Source organism: Solanum verrucosum, unplaced genomic scaffold (genome assembly GCF_900185275.1).
Source record: "Solanum verrucosum unplaced genomic scaffold, falcon-dt-bn FXZP01000183.1, whole genome shotgun sequence".
Classification (NCBI taxonomy): Eukaryota; Viridiplantae; Streptophyta; class Magnoliopsida; order Solanales; family Solanaceae; genus Solanum; species Solanum verrucosum.
This window is the reverse complement of record NW_026020430.1, coordinates 5776697-5797923: the sequence shown is the minus strand read 5'-3', so window position 1 is coordinate 5797923 and position 21227 is coordinate 5776697. Positions and strand designations below refer to the sequence as shown.

The window sequence follows — 21227 nt, the reverse complement described above, 5'->3', positions numbered from 1 at the left end:
CATATTCTAGTAATTACGAGATGATGTAACGACATGCGACTATTTGTTTAAGCATTTAGGGGTGTTACAACGAGACCTCCTACGATCCGTGGTCAAGACCACGCGTCGTGGTGATGGTCGTGGTCATGGAGGCAGTAGCTTAGCCTAGTTGCCTTGCTTCCCATGCAACCAAGTGATCTTCACGACCACTTATATGGACCGTCTAGGGCACCACGACTCGTGGTGGTGCCCGTGGTCTTTGGGGCAGTAACTTACTCAACTTTGCACAACTCCCTCCAAGCTAAGGCAACCCCACGAGCCTTTTCATGGCCCATGGTCATGACCACGAGCCGTGAAGTGGCTCATGAAGGGAAGCCTTGGCTTGTCACCTCACAAGGGCACACTGCCATGCCAACCACGGGTGGCACCACGACTCGTGGTGGCCACCACGGGTCGTGAAGACCCTCATGGTCATGGTAGGCAGTGGCTAAGCCTAGTTTTTAGGCAGCCTTGGCCCCTCACCATGGCCTACACCCAAAAACCTTAGCCCTTAACCCTTGACGTTAATCTTCACGTTTAGGCTCTAGATCAACCTATCATTTTCCGAGTCGTTACAATGATGTATCCAAATTTGGGACGCAATGTATCAGGACATTGAGTGATGCATATGATATTCTTAAATTTTAAGAATTTTTTATAATTTAAGAAAAAGTAAGACTATAATGTAATTAATTCTGGACGAAAAAAATTAAGAGCAAGCATAAAAAGTGTCATTTGCATGAATGAGTGTATTTGGGGCCTGAAGCCCAAATACTTGGAGAAATGGACCGAGATTTATAGCCAATTTGTGCCTGAAATTGTCTCTATTTAGAGGCTCAAAAAACTCTTTTTTCTTTCGTTAAAAAAATAAAATAAAAAAGTAGCAAGTATATTTTGCAAGTTTGGGTTGCACTGTTTCTCTTCTCGTCTGCCCTAGCTTGCTCGCTCCTCTTCCGCGATCTCCTCGTGTTTTCTGCAACCAAACTGCTGTACGTTTGTTTATGTTTCTCTCTTTCGTGTTTTTCCCCCCCTCTCCATCGCCCTCTAGAGCCCTTTTATCCATTCCGTCTCTATCTCTAATTCCACCCAAACCCTAACCCTATCGAATTGTAAATTAATGCTTTTGCTTGCTTAAAAAATTATTCTTTCTGATTCCTTATCCTGTAATATATCTCCCGCTTTCATCCCATCCTGTTTATGATTGATTGGTGGTAGGAGTATATGCTGCTTCCTTTGGGTTTTGGGGGCTAAGAATTCATTGTGTTTTTCTTAAATCAATTGCTCTAACCGAACACTAAACTAGCCAAATTATGATGTAACCGCATATTGTAGTTGCATGTGAATGTGATCATCATAATTATTTAGTTATATTTTCTAATAGATTATTGCTCCAGTGTTGATTTGATTTTACAAATTCCTGCTGTGATAAGCTAATGTTGCTCATTTGCAGTTTGTGTTTATGACGACTAGCCAGATGAAGACCATCGAGCTGGAGGAAGGATGGAACTTCATGCAGAAGGGAATCACAAAATTAAAGAAAATCTTAGAAGGCCATCCAGATTCATTCAGCTCCGAAGAGTACATGATGCTCTACACGTATCCATAACATTCTTTGTGCTTATAGTCACTTCTCCTTTTTTCTAAATTACTATGGTTTTTGCTTTCACCTTTTCCTCTTTTTGGTTGGCATTCCTTTTTGAATTTTCCTTAATTTGAAGAATAGAACTATCTATAACATGTGTACACAGAAGCCCCCTCACGATTACTCTCAGCAGCTATATGAGAAATACAAGGAAGCCTTTGAAGAATACATCAATTCTACAGTAAGAACCATTGGCTTGAAAATTCTCTTAGCTTCTCACAGGGTTGAAGGTTTGTTGATGACATCAGTGTGCCAGTTAAATTTTATCAACTTGTAACCCACTAAGTGGTTAAATGTTCCCATGACAAAATTTTCACAAAATTCAGAATTTGTTAAACATATGAACAAAACATATGTATGGACTATGTTATTGAGGTGGTTTATTTAGTGATACTAACTTAAATACTTCATTTACCAACTCAAACTCACATGTAGTGAGCAGGCTAAAGAGCATCCTCATTGCTCAGCTTTTCCTATTCAAGTTTCCCATATGTGTTTGTTTATTCTTTTTTAGGTTCTATCTTCTTTGAGAGAGAAGCACGATGAGTTTATGCTGAGGGAGCTCGTGAAAAGATGGGCAAATCATAAACTTATGGTCAGGTGGCTTTCACGGTTCTTCCATTATCTTGATCGGTATTTTATTGCTCGAAGGTCACTCCCTGCACTTAATGAAGTTGGTCTGACGTGCTTCCGTGATTTGGTTAGTCTTTAGCATTTCTATGTGATATCATATTGGTTATATTATTTTGCATATCTTTTATAATTCAACCTATAGGAATAAATACTCTTTATGCTGTTGTTGTGTATGATATTTACATTTGTGATTGTTGATAATAGGTTTATCAAGAGTTGAAAAGTAAAGCTAGAGATGCAGTTATAGCACTGGCAAGTCTCATGCCTTCTTTATTTGACCCACTTTTGTATCATACTATGCGCCAAAAATAAGAGTCTCATTGATAATCCTTTTTTATCAGATTGATCAAGAACGTGAGGGTGAGCAGATTGATAGAGCGTTATTGAAGAACGTGCTAGGCATATTTGTTGAAATTGGAATGGGGGAGATGGAGTTCTATGAAAATGACTTTGAAGATGCAATGCTTAAAGATACAGCAGCGTATTATTCTCGAAAAGCATCAAACTGGATTGTGGAAGATTCTTGTCCAGATTATATGTTGAAGGTAAAGATCCTATCTGCAATTTTATTTAGTGCATAAGTTGGTTGTATCCTTATCCCAGAATGTATACTGATACCTGTTATTTCTAAAACAGGCAGAAGAGTGCTTGAAAAAAGAGAAGGATAGAGTTTCTCATTATTTGCACTCAAGCAGCGAGACAAAACTTCTGGAGGTCAGTATTGGAATGAGGCACTTGAAAATTGAAATATTAGTATTTTCTTGGCATCTTAACTACTGATGAAAAGCTATTTAGAACTTCAAAATAAACTGTTTTGTATTTATGATATGTTGCAGTAACTATTTAACCCTTCTCTAGATGTTTAATTCTGTTGGTTTTGGAGTTCCCATTAATTGGTGTCGGATACTTGACTGCATTCCCCTTGGATGATTTCTTTGAATAAACTGAATACTTGTGAAATGAAAGAAATATAGTCTTTCCAAACCTTTCAATTTAGTTTGTTCATTGTACTCGGACAAGGAATAATGTATTCATCTTGTGCATTTACAACTATGCTTCAGTGAGATGCTGTGCTTTCTTTTGGTCGATATTCTGATCATCTTTTGGAGCAGATTCTACTGGAAATTGCAAAAACTTTCCACTTTAAGTTAGAGGTGTTTCTCCATGATTATGCATCATTAATGAATCTCCTTCTTCATTGTTCTTTTGCTTGAAGCACATTTTCTTCATTGAGCCAAATGTACAAAATAGGGCTGTTGATCAGTGATGTTTTTATTTTTATTTGGAGAAATGAAAAACATTGATGCATATAACTTTGTCTCATTTTGGTTTTATCAGGTCATTACTTTCTAAGTTTTTACTCTGTTTAGTTTTGAAATGAGTTATGTTCAAAGTGCCTCTGGTTGCATTTATTTTTTCAATTGACACTACACTTGTGCTGCAGAAAGTGCAAAATGAATTATTGGTTGTATATACCAATCAATTGCTTGAGAAGGAGCATTCTGGATGCCGAGCTTTGCTTAGAGATGATAAGGTATTAATTCCTTGCATATTTGGTGTCTACTAGTCAATATGTATTTGACTTCTTATGTGAGGATCTTGTCCCCCTCCCCCCCCCCCCCCTCTTTTGATCCACCCCTTTTTCATGTCAGGTAGAGGATTTATCTCGAATGTATAGGCTATTCCACAGGATCCCTAAAGGTTTGGAACCAGTTGCAAATATGTTTAAGCAGGTATGGTCTTCTATTTAATTGTTGAGCAACTACAGGGTTTTCGTTGAGTGGTTTTTTTGGTGGTTAAACACTTTGTTATGGTACATTTTTTGCAGCATGTCACTGCTGAAGGCATGGTGTTGGTGCAACAGGCTGAAGACTCAGCAAGTAACAAGGTCTGTTGACTGAACATGTTGTGCTTCATTTGGCAATATGTTTTTTGGCCCCTTTTTCTTATTTTAATATCCATGCTTCTTGAACTAGTAGAGAAGAAGTTTAGGTGTATGGCTAGGAAAAAACAAGGGAAGTTGAAGGGGAGAATGCATAGAGCAACCTATCTTTGAGAACAATCAAGTAATCTAGAAAAAAAAGGAGTTCAAGACTTTGAGTAGATTAAATAGCATTATCAGAAAAACAGATATATGTGAAGTTGCATCCACATGCTGTTCTTATGATCTGCGAGCTATTGTTTTTCCTTTTGGTAGTAACTGATTTCAGTGCATTTTGAAGTACTGATATTTATGTAATTCTACAGGCTGAAAGTTCCAGTGGTTCACAGGAGCAGGTAAATCCACTTATCTGAATTTCTACTCAAGTTGATTTTTTAAGTGTAATAGCTCAGGAGATGGTTCAACTGTGTCCAATCTGTTTCCTCAGGTCTTTGTTAGGAAGGTTATTGAGCTGCATGACAAATATATGGCATATGTGACCGACAGTTTTGCAAATAACTCTCTCTTTCACAAGGTATATCCAGCTGTTCACAGTTGCGTGGTTATACTTTTTACCTTGAATAATTTGAGATGTTATTTCTGATGTCTTAACTTCTGAACTTTTATAGGCTTTGAAAGAGGCATTTGAGGTCTTCTGTAACAAAATTGTTGCTGGCTGTTCTAGTGCAGAGCTCCTTGCCTCTTATTGTGATAATATCCTTAAGAAGGGCGGGAGTGAGAAACTCAGTGATGATGCTATTGAGGAGACATTAGATAAGGTAGCACTAACCCTATATCCAGCTTCGCTTTCTGGTGGTCACTCGATTTTTCGGGATAACTTCATAATTGTTTATATTTCATATAGGTGGTCAAGCTTCTTGCGTATATCAGTGACAAAGACCTTTTTGCGGAGTTCTACAGGTTGGAAGCTACATCAATTTTTTTTTTGACCCAGTAACTAGTTCCTTGTTACATCTCTAACCATTGAATATGTATTTGTCTTCATAATTTTATAGGAAGAAGCTTTCTCGGCGACTGCTTTTTGATAAAAGTGCCAATGATGACCATGAAAGGCTTATCTTAACAAAGTTAAAGCAGCAGTGTGGTGGACAGTTTACGTCAAAGATGGAGGGAATGGTGAGGAGAGTGTATAGTACTACTAATTTTATCTTCCCCCCGTTCAAATTGTCTTGTCAACACTTATTGTTTGAAATAACAAAACAGGTGACGGACTTGACTTTGGCGAAGGAAAATCAGAGTCACTTTCAGGAATATCTCAGTAACAACTCGGCAGCTAATCCTGGAATTGATTTGACTGTCACAGTTCTTACAACTGGCTTTTGGCCTAGTTATAAATCTTCTGATCTGAGTCTCCCTGTGGAAATGGTGAGATCTGCTTCTCATCTGATATAATGATTCAATTTCTGCTGCTGATTTGATCTTTCCTTTTTTTATTTTTATTTTTTTATGGGTGTTTTACTCCTCTGTTGGTATCTCAGGTGAAGTGTGTAGAAGTCTTCAAGGAATTTTATCAGACGAAAACGAAACACAGGAAATTGACCTGGATTTATTCACTGGGTACATGCAATATCAATGGCAAGTTTGAATCAAAAACTATTGAACTTATTGTGGGAACTTACCAGGTGATCAGTTTGTGAAATAGTTATGCTGCAGCATCGCTGTTCTGATACCAAATATGGTTACTGATTAATGACCTCATTTTCAGGCTGCTGCTCTATTACTGTTTAATGCTTCAGATAGATTGAGTTACTCAGATATCAAAAGTCAGTTAAATTTGGCTGACGATGACTTGATCAGATTGCTTCAATCCCTGTCATGTGCCAAGTATAAAATTCTGACCAAAGAGCCTAGCAATAGAACTGTTTCGTCAACGGATCATTTTGAATTTAACTCCAAGTTCACTGACAGAATGAGGAGGATTAGGGTATAGATACTGTTTAGAGCTACTTGTATTTTGCTGTGATGCTTACTTTGTGTATGCTTTGTGGACACTTTTTCTCAATGATCTTATTGTATCGTTCAGATCCCTTTGCCTCCGGTGGATGAAAGGAAAAAAGTGGTTGAGGATGTTGACAAGGACAGACGTTATGCAATTGATGCTTGTATTGTGCGCATTATGAAGAGCCGGAAGGTGCTTCCTCATCAGCAGCTCGTGTTGGAGTGTGTTGAGCAATTGAGCCGCATGTTTAAGGTATGCTGCATCTTCACCATTTGGATTTCCTCGGTTTAGGTATTCCATTTAGGAAAGAGGACATGATTTTGGTCTGCCTAATAACCACAACATTCAATTTGACATGGAGGAATGTTGTTGCTTCATGCCAGACATTTCATTTTCTTTCTTGCTATCTAATTGCGTGTTACTTAAAACATCTTTTCATTTTTAAAAGTAAGTCATCAATGTCCTAGGGATCGCTTTGCTGATAGAATATCTTAGATGGTTATTACTTGTTTTGCTTCTCCTAGTACCGACTATTCAAAATAAAAATAAAAATGGAGAAGTGATGATGACGGTTGACCACAGGGGTAACAGGAGGATATTGACTCCTTTGTGTCCAGCTATCTTTTTTGTTGTATTTTGAACTTCCTCTGTCTTGGTCAAAATTTTAAATGAAGAGAGTTATTCAGTCCAAAATAAGTAACCATTCAACTACTTGTCCTTTATCATAGGTATCGGGAGGAACTACCTGAAATTTTTTCTCACCTCCAGTATATTTCCTCTAGTTTGAGGAATGTGTGACCACCTCAAAACTAAGAGAGGTATCCATAGATATATAAAGTAGGATATGCAGAGTGCTGGAATTTCTGTTGAGGTGTCATCTTTGTAACCCAAACGTGCCAATATATTTCATCGTATTCCCTTCTCAAGTTTCTTCTCTGCCTTCAAATGATTTTTCCTGAAAAATAGTTATAGGCTCTAGTTGGAGAGATGTGTTAGCTTGTCTATTCTAATTATTGAATTTTCTCTTGTACGTGTCGAAAAATAATGTAAAATTTCTGTGTAGCCTGATTTCAAAGCAATCAAAAAGAGGATTGAAGATCTTATCACTCGTGACTACTTGGAAAGAGACAAAGAGAACCCAAACTTGTTCAAGTACTTGGCCTGAGGCAACAAGCTGATACCTTGGTGATATTGACTTCTCTTGGCACTAGATGGAAGTGAGTACAGCTGGATTTGATTGTTAGCCAAGGAAATAGCAGCGATATTTTTTTGACCTTTGCCTGAGTAGGCAACTTGTGCAGTTGTTAGTATATCACCACTTTTTTTCAGAAGTTGGTGGCACTTGAATTCCCCTTTCAGTAAATGTTTCAGCCGTGCACTTTTTTTCCTTGATATTCCTGATTGTCACTTAAACGCCACATCTTTGTGTAAATCTTATGCTTTGGTGTTTCTATATTGTCCGTGCAACCCCTGAATTATAAATGGTTTAATGTGGACAATAATATCTTAACCTGTTCATGGCACAAGTAGGTTTCCTTTTGAACAGAAAATATTACCATTTGTTCAATAGTACTATTTTAGGTGCGGTGTGAAATGTGGAATAACTAAATCTTACATAATTAATTACTACATTTCTAATTCCTGAACCAACACCATACCCTAATCTTTAATGTGTCAACAAGAAAAGGTCCAGACCTGAGAGATGTCAAATGTACAATTGTGTTATCAGAAAAATTTAGTTAATAGTTACAGATTAGTGGTTTGTTTGGTGTGTGTGTGTGGGGGGGGGGAGGCTGTATTGCGAAGAGTAAAGAGCCAATTGCCAGCTCTAAATATGTTGGAATTATTATTGGGTCATTGTCCCCACAACACTTGCAATGTTGACTTGGACCACTCCCATTACTACAATCAATGATTCGTTTTTCACTGAACACCCTTCTGTCCGGTAAAAATAATGGAGTAGTTATATTATATATAAATAATCCGATACTTGAGACTTTAACCTATATCTATTGTCTAGTGTAGTGGCAAAGGTTTTTAGAGTGTAATGGCCCAGTGTTGAGAGTCCAATTAAACAAGAATATTGAGAAATTCTTCCAATACATTGGTTGGTGATTATAAACATATATATAATCGGACGAGTGCACTGGAAATTAAGCTTAGTTTAGGATTACATTGTGCAGGTCTTTTTGTGGCCACACCAATTGTTGACATGTTATAATTCTTTCTTATTATCGCATGTTTCTACTCAGGCTTTTCAAAAGAGGCACAAATTAATTAATCCAATGATATTTCTTGTCTTGGGAGTAGAGAATCAAATGAAAATCATATCACTCTCACTTTCATTGTATGGCTCTACTTTCTCCACCTCAAACTTAACTTTCAAATGTCTTATAAGTATGTTTTGTGGAATATGATGTGCAGTAGCTAGCATGTATATATGGAGCTAGCTAAATAAAGCTGATTATTTTTTGGTTTGTTATAAATTATAGAGTCCAAGTTGAAGAATCGTTTTTTCATGTATGAGAAAATTAAAGTGGAAAATGGAGTAATGATGGATGTTGAGCTTGCTCGGCCAGGGTGAATGTGTACGTACGTTCATGAACTGGATCGTGATTCGGAGGGAAAGGAAAATGTATACTATACGTTCATGAACTGGATCAAAATGCTACCAGCTGTTGAAATCATGTCTCTCTACCCCATAGTTATATATATTTCAACCTAATTTATTACTCTATCTATCAATATATATAATAACAACAAACAAATTAAATGATATACTTATATCCTTGCCTATACTGCAAACAATGTAGTACAGTAACCAGAGGCGAATCCAGGATTTCAAGAAAACGGGTGCACCATTGCTTTAGAATTTCGTTTTTTTTTTTGAAAAAACGAGTGTTATTTGTTACTAAAAGAAATAGAAGTAGAATGGGGCTGGCTAGGATTGAACTCAGGACCTTGGTGTTAAAATCTGGCTGTCAAACCAGTGAACCATCCAACAACTTTAAGAACGGGTTCAACAGGTGTTTATTTAATATGTTCTTTAATAATTATACAAGTAATATATCGAGTTTAGTCGAAGGACCACGGGTTCGGGTGACCCAATTTTTACACATAAATTCGCCACTGACAGTAACAGTTTCCTCAATTACCATCTGCTTAATTCAACAACAAAAGAGAAATTTGGTGAATTTATTTAGTCTCCCTCTATGCTTACCTACTTTCCGAGTATTTGATCTTTATCTTTTTATTTTTATTTTTTTATATACCATATATATTGCCATTGAGAAAGAAATTACATTTGAAGAAGCAGGGTTAGGCCATACCTTCTTGCGAGTTTGGTTACACAGTCAAACCAAACACATGAGTGCACACAAGATCTAAGCTAAACAAGCACTAGAGGAAGGGCATACCCACCTATCTATGTAGAGAATTCCTTTCACTTGAAGTGAGAGTAGATCTAGATTTGTACATGAGTAAGTGAGTGACTTAGGGAAGCTAGTTTGTCAACAACTTTATTAGTTTCCCTAAAGCAATGTTGAATAGGAATATCATATATGCCTACAAGATTCTTTATCTCTTTGACCATGTCTTCGATTCTCCAGGGAATTGCTCAGACAACGATATTGCAATTAAGCAACAATAAAGAGTCTGCCTCAGCAATGATAGAACTCAAACCATTAACTCTTCCTCGATAATCCCCTAAGTACACCTCCCCCACCACAAGTTCCATTAATGCAAGATTCATCGGTGTTTAATTTAAGAACAGGGGATAAGGGTTTAATCCACTTGACCACTCTGACGATCTTCTTAGCCATATTTTTTTTATCAAAAATCAAACAAATGTCTTATCAACTTTCACTTTGGATGCTTTTGAATCTAGCTAGCTTTGATAAGTTGACAAATGTTGAAAGTGATTAGAATGTCGCAAGTTGATAGAAAGCTTTTCTGAATCATATTTGGAGCAACACCTGGGCCTCTGTAGCTCCCATATCACTATAGGTGGCATAATTTTAAGGATTTATGCCACCACATAATTTTTGGCCTTAGAAATTCCAACATTCGACTAATAAGCTTCTAAGAGTTCTGCTTCGCTGATGCCTAACCATCCTGCAAACCTTTGCCAATACGTACGGTTCATTTGTGAATAGTTGAGCAATCACTTTAATCCTAAGAGCTTAATGCGGGTTCAGAGTAAAATTTAATAGAATGTTATGAAATGAATATGAAGAAGTCCTAATTATAATTAATTTCAATAGTTATAGTGTGATTAATGAATTTTAACAAACATAAATTTATACTGTAGTAAAGTTTTATGTTAAATGGGCCCAGTATGAATTTGAGCAGCCATCCATCCCTGGTAGTGGATCTTGAACCCACCCTTAAATACTTGATATATACTGCACCATTTGCCCACACGCAACCAAATTTCACCACTCTCGAACCTTCTACATGGAAGAAGACGGTGACAATTTTGTCGTCGATCAACCGCCGCCGCCGCCGACCGAAAAGGAGCTCCATAGACAAGATGTCGGAAAGTTGCTTTATGGGTACATAATTATGCATACACCATTTTGTGTTAATTTTCCTGTCAAAATTGTATAATGATTCATATTTTCTGTCCCTTAAATAGATGTGATCATTATCGGCGACGCTGTAAACTCCGAGCCCCTTGTTGCAATGAAATTTTCACTTGCCGTCACTGCCACAACGAGGCCAAGGTGCTTGCTGCTTTCTTATAAAAATACTACAACAGCCACTGCTCCGGAGCCCTTTTATCACTTATTTTGAAGTAGAACATACTCCATCCTTATTTGGAAAACCTAAACAGTCGGTTAGTCTTTACATATATGTCCTGCTGCTAATTAGCTGTCCCAAATAGTAAAATTTAATTAACAAGTCGCAGGCAAAATCCATCCATAATATCTATGAACAACCAATTTCCAGTTATCACATGCAAACACAAGTATTTTATTTGGAAATAGATGGACAAACACTCATTTTTTCTTTTGCCCTTAATGTGGGATTCTCTGGATCCAACATACATACTAACTAGTTTCCGCTTTCTGTAATGGTCTGGTGCTATTGCTTCATTATAATAGTAAGAGGCCTTACTATTGTCAGTTCCATATTTCAAAACGTTAAATGGACCTTCCTTGCTTTATAAACTGTGTATTGTTTTTACTGAAGCTTGTGTTTGTTGGAATCAGAATGCTTTGACCAATCCCAAGGAACGGCACGAACTTGTGCGCCACAATGTTAAGCAAGTACGAGTAAAGCTCATATTATTGATTTCCTCAGATGATAAGATTGTTCATGAATACTCGGAACTTTTATGGGGATTGATGTTGGATCTCATTTTTTGCTACAGGTTGTTTGTGCTGTATGCGACACTGAACAACAGGTTTGTTAAGCTCTGTTGCTACACTTATCTATCATTTGAGTGTCTCAAGTTTATGGACTTTTCAGCCGTTATAGTCTGTGATAATTTTTTTCTGGCTTGTGTTAAATAGGTTGCTGAGATCTGTTCAGAGTGTGGAGTCAAATTTGGGGAGTACTATTGTGAAATTTGTAGATTTTACGATGACAATGTAATGCTACTATTTTATCTTTCTCTTAAATTAGATTGTTCTATTTTTGGATGCTAGAGTAACCAAATAAATATTTAATTCATTTGATGCACTTGTATTTAAGTAATTACTTTTCTTTCAGAGAACAAAGGGGCAGTTTCACTGTGATGACTGTGGAATTTGCAGGTGAATGCACTAAATAATATTGTATTCAGCCTCCATTCTGCCTTTACACTTCCTTACTCGTTCCAACTATCTAAACAACAATTTATGTCACCTGTGGTACTTATATACGTAATTGGTGAAACAGGGTCGGTGGTCGAGAAAACTTCTTCCACTGCAAGAAGTGTGGTAAGGCATCCCTTCCTCCTTGTTGTTTGACTACTGTTGTGGATTTCCTTGTATCAAAATGGATCGATTTCTTTTTTAATTTTGAATAGTGTAGTTTATATCTCAACCCTTACCTTATAAAGAAAGGTGTAGATTATATCTCAAGTTCTCAACTAGTGATTCTTTTCAACTATAGCTTGTTCTAAAACTGTATTGTGGAAGTGTACTTTTCTCATTTGACAGTTCCTTTCTGAAATTTTACTTTTCAAATGCCCTTTCCATTGAGTCTTAGATAGAAATATGGTAATAAAGGGATATCCTTGGAACTGGAAGGTTAATCTTGTACAACTATATTATTGCTTTGTACATCTACCATCTCATAGCTGTCTACTGGCGTCATGCACGGGGGCGGACCCACATAGGGACTCCCGGGTGCTCGAGCACCCATTAACTTCATATCCAACTAAATATATTTAGATAGAAATTAGGAGGAATAGTATAAAAGTAAACAACGAGCACCCATAGAATAAATTGTTTGATTGGCGCAGTGGCTGTTTGTGGGTGCTTAAGGTCCTTTGTAATGTTTTGCATCTGGTTTCGACTCCCAGTCGGCACATTTTAAATTTTTTACAAACCAACTCTTCTCTTCCTTACTCCCTATGTTATATTGATTGTATTTCTATTTTCTTTCACTTGTCGTTTTGCTACTTTTCCTATTTTCTTTATTCAAAATAATATTTATTGTAATTTTTTTTTTTTTTTAGCTATGATATTCAAATATGATTGTCTTTTTTATGACGAAGTGTAAATTTATGCACTTGCATTTTTTGATTGGTAGCTAAGTGGGTTCGGAGCTAGGTAGACGACAAAAAAATTACATTGTTTATATATGGTAAAATTTATATATACATATATATATATATATATATATAGTGTGCGTGTGCGTGTGCGTGTGCGTGTGCGTGTGCGTGTGCGTGTGCGTGTGCGTGTGCGTGTGTGTGTGTGTGTGTTGAACCCCCTTTGGCTTTTTCGTGTGTTTACATTTTATATTTGTCGCCGCCACCTTAGCTAAGAGAGCACCCACGGCCTTAAAATCTTGGATCTGCCACGACATGCATCTCTATATCAATGAAATAAAATAACATAAAACCAATAAGGATAATGGAAGTCAAAGAGCTATAACTGCTCATCCTAACAGAATAGAGAGGAAACCTTTCAATAGGGTTGAATCCTTTCTCTCTCTTTCTTGATTCCTCGGCCGCTCTATGGTTCTGGAGAATCTTATTGATGATGTGTGGTCAAGTACAAGTTTCTTTTAACTTCCAAATTTGTATAATAATGGTTGTGGTATGTTCCAGTCAGGCATATCCTTGTAATGGATAAAGGAACATAAGTACATTTTCCTTGTAAATTAAGTATTTCTAACTCAAAAGGTCTCATGTCTATAGGTCCTGTAAGTCTTTTTAGATGGGAGGATGCAGGTTCCGAGGATGCTAAATTCATGTTGGCGAAGAACGAATTTTAGTTGCAAGTCTGATAAAGTTGAGCTGTTAATAAACCTTGGTCTTAATAAGGCAAAAACTGGAAGGGGAACTCGCTCATCTTGAGGTCACCAATTAGTGTTCTTTGTCTTTTCAGTGATCCATTATAATCTTTTAGTTATAAAAGATTATAATAAGATGTTAATAAACCTTGGTCATAAAAGATTAATCTGTACAACTTCTTTCTCCTTCCTACACATCTGCAAGGCTTCAAACATATGCCTGCCAAGTTTGCTGGATTTCAATAGATTAGAATAAATGTTTTCTTTTTTGATGAAGATAAATATTTTCTTTATAAAAAATCATCAGAGGTGAATTAATGTTTTATCATATGCGCAAAGTCTCCTTATTTTTCTGATGCGTTAAGCTTTAGAAATACTTCTCTTTTAGCTACTTTCGTGATGTTTTTGCAACAGGATCCTGCTATTCGGTGGAGCTGCGTGATAATCACTTATGTGTGGAGAACTCAATGAAGAACCATTGTCCCATCTGTTATGAGGTTTGAGTCTACTCTTCATTTGGCTTTTACTGCCTTAACTTGCTCATATGTTTTGATTGGAACTATACCCTAATAGTAAATTTATGGTTCGGTCCAGTTTCTTTTCGACTCAGTGAAAGGCACCACAATTATGAAGTGTGGACATACAATGCATATGGAATGCTACACAGAGATGATCCATCAGAACCAGTAAAGTTCTATCTATAACATGACTATTATGTTTCTTTTTCTTCATGCCAATCAGCCTGTATGGTTAACTTACATATTGTACTCGTCTTCCCCTTTCTGTATAGGTATCGCTGCCCTATATGCTCTAAGTCTGTTCTCAACATGTCCGGAACTTGGCAAAGATTAGATATGGAGGTATGATGTTATTTTACTTTTTAGTTAGTCCCTACAAAGTTCTTCCATAATATATTTTTTGTACTTCGCTACAAGCAATATCCACCATACATACATCCAGTAAAAAAAAAGGGTATATGCTGATATATGTATAATTTAAACTAATTATTTAGGGATAGGGGGATGGAGGGGATTATTACGTAGGTGTGATTTGATCCCTCACCACATGGTGAAGATTGAAGGGCTCACAGCATGTGAGCTATCCTCCAATCCAGTGCTGATATAGCTTAAACTGATAAGAGGTTGAAAGGACAGAGAGAGAAATCTAAGTCGATCCCTTTTTTCCTTGGCATTTTTCTGGAGTGAAGTTGATTTTGCTCTAACAGTCTTTTGGCTTACTGATTTTGCCTCGATTTTTTTTTTAAGGGCAAACCTTATTTTAAGGAAGTAATATTTGAGAAACGAGAAATGTAGATACTGTTTTTTTCTTGAAACTTTTTTAGAGTCACTTTTTTACTGAGAGACAAAACACAAACCCATGAAGTTCAAATCCTACATTTGCTGTTTAAAAGCATGGGTTTTGTCACTGAGAGAATGGAGAGCCAGTAATTTTAGTGTGGGATGTGGGACTGAAGCATTAACATGTATATATTTTTCTTTGTTTTGTGCCTTTTGTATCTTGTGAGAAATATAGGAAAAGAATATTATTGAATTGTTGTTGTTTCTACATTATTACATTGAGACCCTAATTATAGACACTAGAATACAATCTTTTACCAAGTAGGATACTATTTACTATTCCTATTTCTATTTGTATTCCTATTCCTATTCTAAATAGGATTGTATGAACCTATTCCTGTTCTAATAGGATTGTATAAACTTAATCCTATTCTAATAGGATTGTATAAACCTCTTCCTATTCTAATAGAATTGTATATACCTATTACTATTCTAACACTCTCAAGCTAGTGCATACAAATCATATGTATCTAGCTTGTTACAAATGTAATTAATATGAGAACCGATGAGGAGTTTGGTGAGATATCTGCAAGTTGATCAGTCGACTTCACAAAATTGACAGTCAATCTCAATGTGCTTGTCTTCACTGATTCAAAAAAAATAAAAATCTCAATGTGCTTGTCGTCTCATTAAATATTGGATTTGATGCATAATGTCGGTCAATCTCAATGTGCTTAATCTTCTCATGAAATATTGAATTTGATACATAATCCTGATTAAACACGGAGTAATAAAATTACAGTGTTGAACTTCTCAAACCAAACTTGCAAAGACTGTTTCAGACCATAGAGTGACTCACATAATTGACATGCAAGGCTACTAAACTCCCCCTGGCAACAAAGTGCTCAAAATCTAGTATAAAGTATATGAATCATGTTGGAATCAATAGATGAGTCAATATTAAACAAGAAAGTCACCGAATGGAACATGCTCATACGCCAAAGTATTAGATTTGATGGCTGAAAGTGGTCACAATCTAAGAAATAAAATTATATGGGTAGGGTCAGAATGATGGAACGACCCAACTAGAAAATAGAAATTATATAGGAAAGGTCGGATTGATGGTACGACCTTATTGAAAAGAGAAATAATATGGGTCGGGTCGGAATGATGGCACAACCCTACGCAAATCAGATTTGAGGAGTCACCGAAAAGACGAATGGAACTATGCAACTCGGATATGAAAAGTAGTTAGAAAAAATCCACGGTACTACGCAAATAAAATATGAAAAGTAGTTCGGAGAGATGCACGGTGCTACGCAAATCAAATATGCAAAAAAAAGGTAGTCACCGGAAGGATGGCACGGTGCTACACAAATTAAATATGAAAAAGTAGTCACCGGAAAGATCGCACGGTGCTACACATATAGGATATGAAAAAGTAGTCACCGGATTGATGGAACGGTGCTACACATTAGATATGAGAAAGTAGTCACTGGAATGATGGCACGGTACTACACAAATTAATTATGAAAAAGTAGTCACCGGAATGATGGCACGGTGCTACACAAATTAATTATGAAAAAAGAGTCACTGGAAAGATGGCACGGTGCTACGCAAATTAAATATGGAAAAGCATAATCGTTGGCCAGACGGGCGACATATATGGGTAATAGCCGCCCGGCGGCAGCAGAAGCTATTTGATTCCCTACCAAGATCGTAGAGGCTCTGATACCATGTGAGAAATATAGGAAAAAAATATTATTACATTGAGACCCTATCTATAGACACTAGAATACAGTCCTTTACCAAGTAGGATACTATTTACTATTCCTATTTCTATTTGTATTTGTATTTGTATTCCTATTACTATTCTAAATAGGATTGTATAAACCTATTCCTATTCTAATTGGATTGTATAAACTTAATCCCATTCTAATAGGATTGTATAAACCTCTTCCTATTCTAATAGGATTGTATATAGCTATTACTATTCTAACACATCTGAATGAGGTGCATTGCTGTTTAGAGTTTTCAAAACATGGTTTGACTTTTGAATCTCGTCCGAAGAAAATTAAGTTGTATCATGTTTTAGATCTGTTTGTTGTGGGAGTATAAATTACTTGGTGATGGTATATCTGAGTTTGAGTTATAGTTTGTGGAATCCTATTTCAATTGTCAGTAACACATACATCTTGGTGTACGAATTTGTCACCGCTCTTCAAACCTGTTTACATAGGACAGTTAATTTGCTAACAAGAGGTCAGATCATGATCAAGCATTAGGTATTGGTTTTGAGAGATATCAGTAACAAGTTAGATTTGAGGTTATCTGAAGATATGAACTGGGAAGTTTTTTGACCAAGTTTAGTTTGTGTAGTGATTAGGGATAGATGTACATGATGCTAGATGGAAGACTCTGAGGTGCAATTGCAGAAATTTAGAAAAACCTATGACGAATAAAGAGAGGAAACTAGGGGACAAAACCTTGTCTTCAAGTTAGACCGATCACAAGTTGTCAACATGTGAAATGGCATGATTTGAGAAGGATTCAAGTATAGTTGCATAGATATACTATACTAGATGCAAGTGGCCTTGTTGCAATGATCTTAGGCATGAGATTCTCACTTTTCCTCAAGAGGATTTCATGTTGGTTTATAAAAATGTGTAGATCTGTCAATGGCTGTTGAGAACTGATTGGAACGTAATCTGGTGCACCAATCTTCAAACTGTTCCAGTTGGATATGCTAAATCATTATCTCCGAGAATGCTATCTCATGTCATAATATGAGAATAAGTTTTTTTGACGGGTGTCGTTTTTGTCCCTTTTGTTTTATTTTTTTACTTGGGAGTAGAGGGAGATGTGACTTTTTGGTACTGCTGGTTCCTAACCATACTGCAGTTTAGTGGTAATTGCCCTTTGACCTACACAACTCTCTGTGGACTGCATTTTACCGAGCTGGATGATTGGTTGATTCTAAGTTTTAGATATTTTTTTCTGGCTGGGGAAGAAAGCAGAGACTTTACATGGTTTATTCATATATGCATATTTTGAGTCAATATGATCTTCGTGTGTTTGTTGCTCAAGTGTTATAGAACATCTCAGTGCATGATATAAACCACTGTGCATTATGATTGTTTATTGATGATCAAGTTTCTTATGTATAGATTGAAGCTACAGCCATGCCTGAAGAATATCGTTATGAGGTATGTTGCTCTTTCTTGTTTTATGATGATTGTAATTGCTTACATTCAAATCTTCTATGGAGTATCTAATAAGAGGAAAAAATATGTTCCAGTATGTTGCCAATTTTTACTTTTATATGATGCTTGTTCATTTTAGATTCCAGTGTTTCCATTTCTGTGGAATTTGAAGAAAATTGACCATAAGAAACTTTTAGTTTTGTAACTTCCTGATTATATAAAAAAAAACAGAGAAAACTACAACCTGTTGAATTGGGATCTTGGAGACCCTTTTTACTTTTTCAAACTTTCTTTTTCTGCCCTAGTTCTTTTGATCAGCTGGGGAGGTGTATGTGTGTGTTGGGGGGGGGGGGGATGGTATATCAGTGGAATGGACTAATTAGCAGGGAATGGAGGGTTTTTTGATGGTTTGACCTGGAGCTTTGCTTGTGGATGTTGGTAAGGAGTGGAAGGATTTAACTTACAGTTTGGTCCCGTCTTTTAACTGTTTTTATCTCTCTTCTTCTTTTCCAGAAGGAACTTTTTTGTTAGGATGATGTTCTTAAGCGGGAATATAGCAAATAAGGTTGTACTCTTTTTACTTTGCAGGTTCCAATTCTGTGCAATGACTGCAATAGTACTGGTAAAGCATTTTTTCACATACTTGGGCACAAATGCAAGCATTGTAATTCATACAACACCCGCATGATTGGTACTTGCGAAGATCCCCAATGACATACATGCTCAGCTTGATTCAAGTGGTGTTTTTTCTCACATTAGGCGTTCTTGTTCCTTTTTGATTTGTTTCTTCTAGCGACCAGTGTTACTGTACAAAGGAATCTGGGATAGTCCTTGGATAAAACCTCATCATTTTTTCTGTTGCATATTGAAAACTTTCAGAAAGAGTAAAAAGAATTGGCTCCACTCCGACTCTCAGATTAAGAAAATGATGAATAACACTGAAGGGAACAAGGTTTCTCTTTAGTAATTGCTTTCTTCCAAGTATCTAGTTCGTATGTGTGCAGCTTCTCACAGAGACACCTTCAAGTCATTTCACTTCTACTGTAACTCCATCGTCTGAACCAAATTTGGGGTTTGGGATGGGGACCTCCGTGGCAGAACAGCGGGTGGATTTGTGGAAAAGAGAAGATTCTAAAATATTTAATTGAAGTGGAAATTCATTTTTCAAAGTTACTAGGTAATTGTTGAAGAGGTTCCGGTCCAATATTTGTTTTCGAAGGTCTTGTAGAAGCAAACTCTCCAAATTTATGACCAACCTTTCCTTAGGGACCCACAACAAATTCAAAATAATTGAACATTTCAGTAGCAAATCGATCAATAAATAACGGGGAGATTATACTAGGCAAACATGTAAATCACTATAGTTTATAATTCATAGCTATATGTAGAGGTTTATAACAGTTTTTTCTCTTCTCTCTCTTTCCAGTGCCCTCTCCATATATTCCATCCACTTTATCAAATGTACTATGTATCAATTGTATTCAATCAAACTTAAGTGAAAGATATGTATTTTATATCAATTGAATTTAGATAACTATATTTGTATTTTGTATCAATTGTATTTGTATTCAGTATCAATTGTATTCGTGATACAACAAATACAATATGTATTCATCCTCCCTACTCCCTCTCTCGACCTTGCTCGCCTCTCTCCTCCTAATATGTAGCTAAATACAATAAGTTTTGGTATAATTGTATTCATTTGAATACAAATTAGTTGTATCAATTGTATGATGGTTGATACAATAAATACAACAAGTATTCTACCTCTCGCACCTTTCTTGCCTCTCTCCTCTTCAAAGCTATAATTTGTAATTAAGCACACTATAACTATAGATCTCTAATTAATTTTAAACTATAGTCATTTTAAAAAGTTTTTCAAAAATAAATAAATTGGAACAATATTGTTAGAAACGGCACATATAGGTATGTTTTTCACAAAATTCCCAAATAATTTAACGCCTGCCCCACTAGTTTAGTTTTTACTTGATACACGGGCTGTCCTTAAAATACATTTAATTACACGATTTATATTTTAAAAATAAATGCATGGGGTTTTCCTCCACAATTGAATTTAGGGATTTATATTTTCGTACACAAAATAAGGCAAAAGTGATAGGAGGAGCTTTGGGCCTTATGGGCCTCGGTTCGTGGAGGGTGAAATACGTAAAATCTCATCATCGTCTTGTTCATTCGACTCCAACTGAACAAACTAGGGTTTGAGATCCTAAATTTTGGCGTTATGAAGAAGAAAATGGTAAAGGCGGGTGAGACGGAAACGAAGAAGAAAGCAAAATGTTTCAAGGATAAGAGGAAGAATATGCAAAGATTAGGAGGAGGAAGAGGAGGCTTATCATTGGAAGCATTTGCAAACGCCAAAATCAAGACCAACACTTACAACCCTGCCATCATAAGTATTTCTTACGACACTGGGGAATTAAATTATTGCTTTTACCGAAAAAATAACTCTGCCGATTCTGAATCTATGGTCTGAAACAGTTGGTTCTAATAGCATAGCATATATGTTGTATCTGTAATTGTGCTTTTCTTTTTGTGCAGAAAAGCAAAGGGAGTTCTATAAGAACGCCAAATATGTAAATAAATATAAGAGGATAGTTAAGCAGCAACAAGGAGAGCCTTCTGGTTCTGGTTCTGGAAGACAACTAGAGGTTTGTCATTTATCCATCTCCTCTTTTTATTTCCATTCGTAACAATCCAAAACGTGGTAAATTGCAACTAGAAAAATGTTGGTTCATTCTAATTCCAATTGCTATATCAGGATGAAGAAGGGAGAAGAAATAAGAAGAATAGTGCTAGAAGCCTAAGAGAAGTATATGAGAGAAAACGCGAGGAGGATGACAAGGCAAGGATGGAGACAGAGGCCACTATTCTAGCAAGGAAAGAAGAAAGGCAGAGAGCTGAATCTCGAAGGAAAGAACTAAGGGAGAAAATGTTCAAGAAAACCAAATCAGGCCAACCAGTCATGAAGTACAGAATAGAACATATTTTGGAAACACTTCAAGGATCAAAAGTATAAGAATATGAGCGAGCAGTAACATCAAAGACACAAGTGTGTATGGATGTAAAAGTTTAAAGAAAAAACTGT

At 36.3% G+C, this 21227-nt stretch overlaps 3 protein-coding genes across 4 annotated transcripts; all 3 read left to right on the top strand.

The window, feature by feature from the left end:
- Positions 1 to 910: 910 nt before the first annotated feature.
- LOC125807410 (cullin-1-like) lies at positions 911 to 7627 on the top strand. Its single transcript, XM_049487120.1, has 20 exons — positions 911 to 1007; positions 1469 to 1614; positions 1742 to 1841; positions 2175 to 2360; positions 2498 to 2545; positions 2635 to 2838; positions 2930 to 3007; positions 3738 to 3827; positions 3946 to 4026; positions 4122 to 4181; positions 4541 to 4570; positions 4663 to 4749; positions 4844 to 4993; positions 5080 to 5135; positions 5231 to 5351; positions 5439 to 5600; positions 5714 to 5857; positions 5941 to 6159; positions 6259 to 6426; positions 7238 to 7627. Exons 2-20 carry the CDS (start codon positions 1478 to 1480, stop codon positions 7337 to 7339), a joined length of 2223 nt encoding a protein of 740 aa, XP_049343077.1. The 5' UTR covers positions 911 to 1007; positions 1469 to 1477; the 3' UTR covers positions 7340 to 7627.
- Positions 7628 to 10602: 2975 nt separating this feature from the next.
- LOC125807842 (E3 ubiquitin-protein ligase MIEL1) lies at positions 10603 to 19024 on the top strand. Of its 2 annotated transcripts, XM_049487573.1 has the most exons (12): positions 10603 to 10727; positions 10811 to 10898; positions 11388 to 11444; positions 11549 to 11581; positions 11691 to 11768; positions 11890 to 11933; positions 12058 to 12098; positions 14035 to 14117; positions 14215 to 14306; positions 14411 to 14480; positions 18086 to 18124; positions 18710 to 19024. In XM_049487573.1, the coding sequence occupies exons 1-12, from the start codon at positions 10630 to 10632 to the stop codon at positions 18833 to 18835; spliced, it is 849 nt and encodes a 282-aa protein (XP_049343530.1). In that variant the 5' UTR covers positions 10603 to 10629; the 3' UTR covers positions 18836 to 19024. The 2 variants fall into 2 exon arrangements, with proteins under 2 accessions (XP_049343530.1, XP_049343531.1); XM_049487574.1 differs by lacking the exons at positions 18086 to 18124; positions 18710 to 19024 and adding an exon at positions 14633 to 14831 and having other exon boundaries at positions 10619 to 10727.
- A 1242-nt stretch (positions 19025 to 20266) lies between these two features.
- Positions 20267 to 21159, top strand: LOC125807693 (rRNA-processing protein FYV7). Its single transcript, XM_049487424.1, has 3 exons — positions 20267 to 20535; positions 20681 to 20790; positions 20901 to 21159. Exons 1-3 carry the CDS (start codon positions 20364 to 20366, stop codon positions 21156 to 21158), a joined length of 540 nt encoding a protein of 179 aa, XP_049343381.1. The 5' UTR covers positions 20267 to 20363; the 3' UTR covers position 21159.
- The last annotated feature ends 68 nt before the right edge of the window (positions 21160 to 21227 follow it).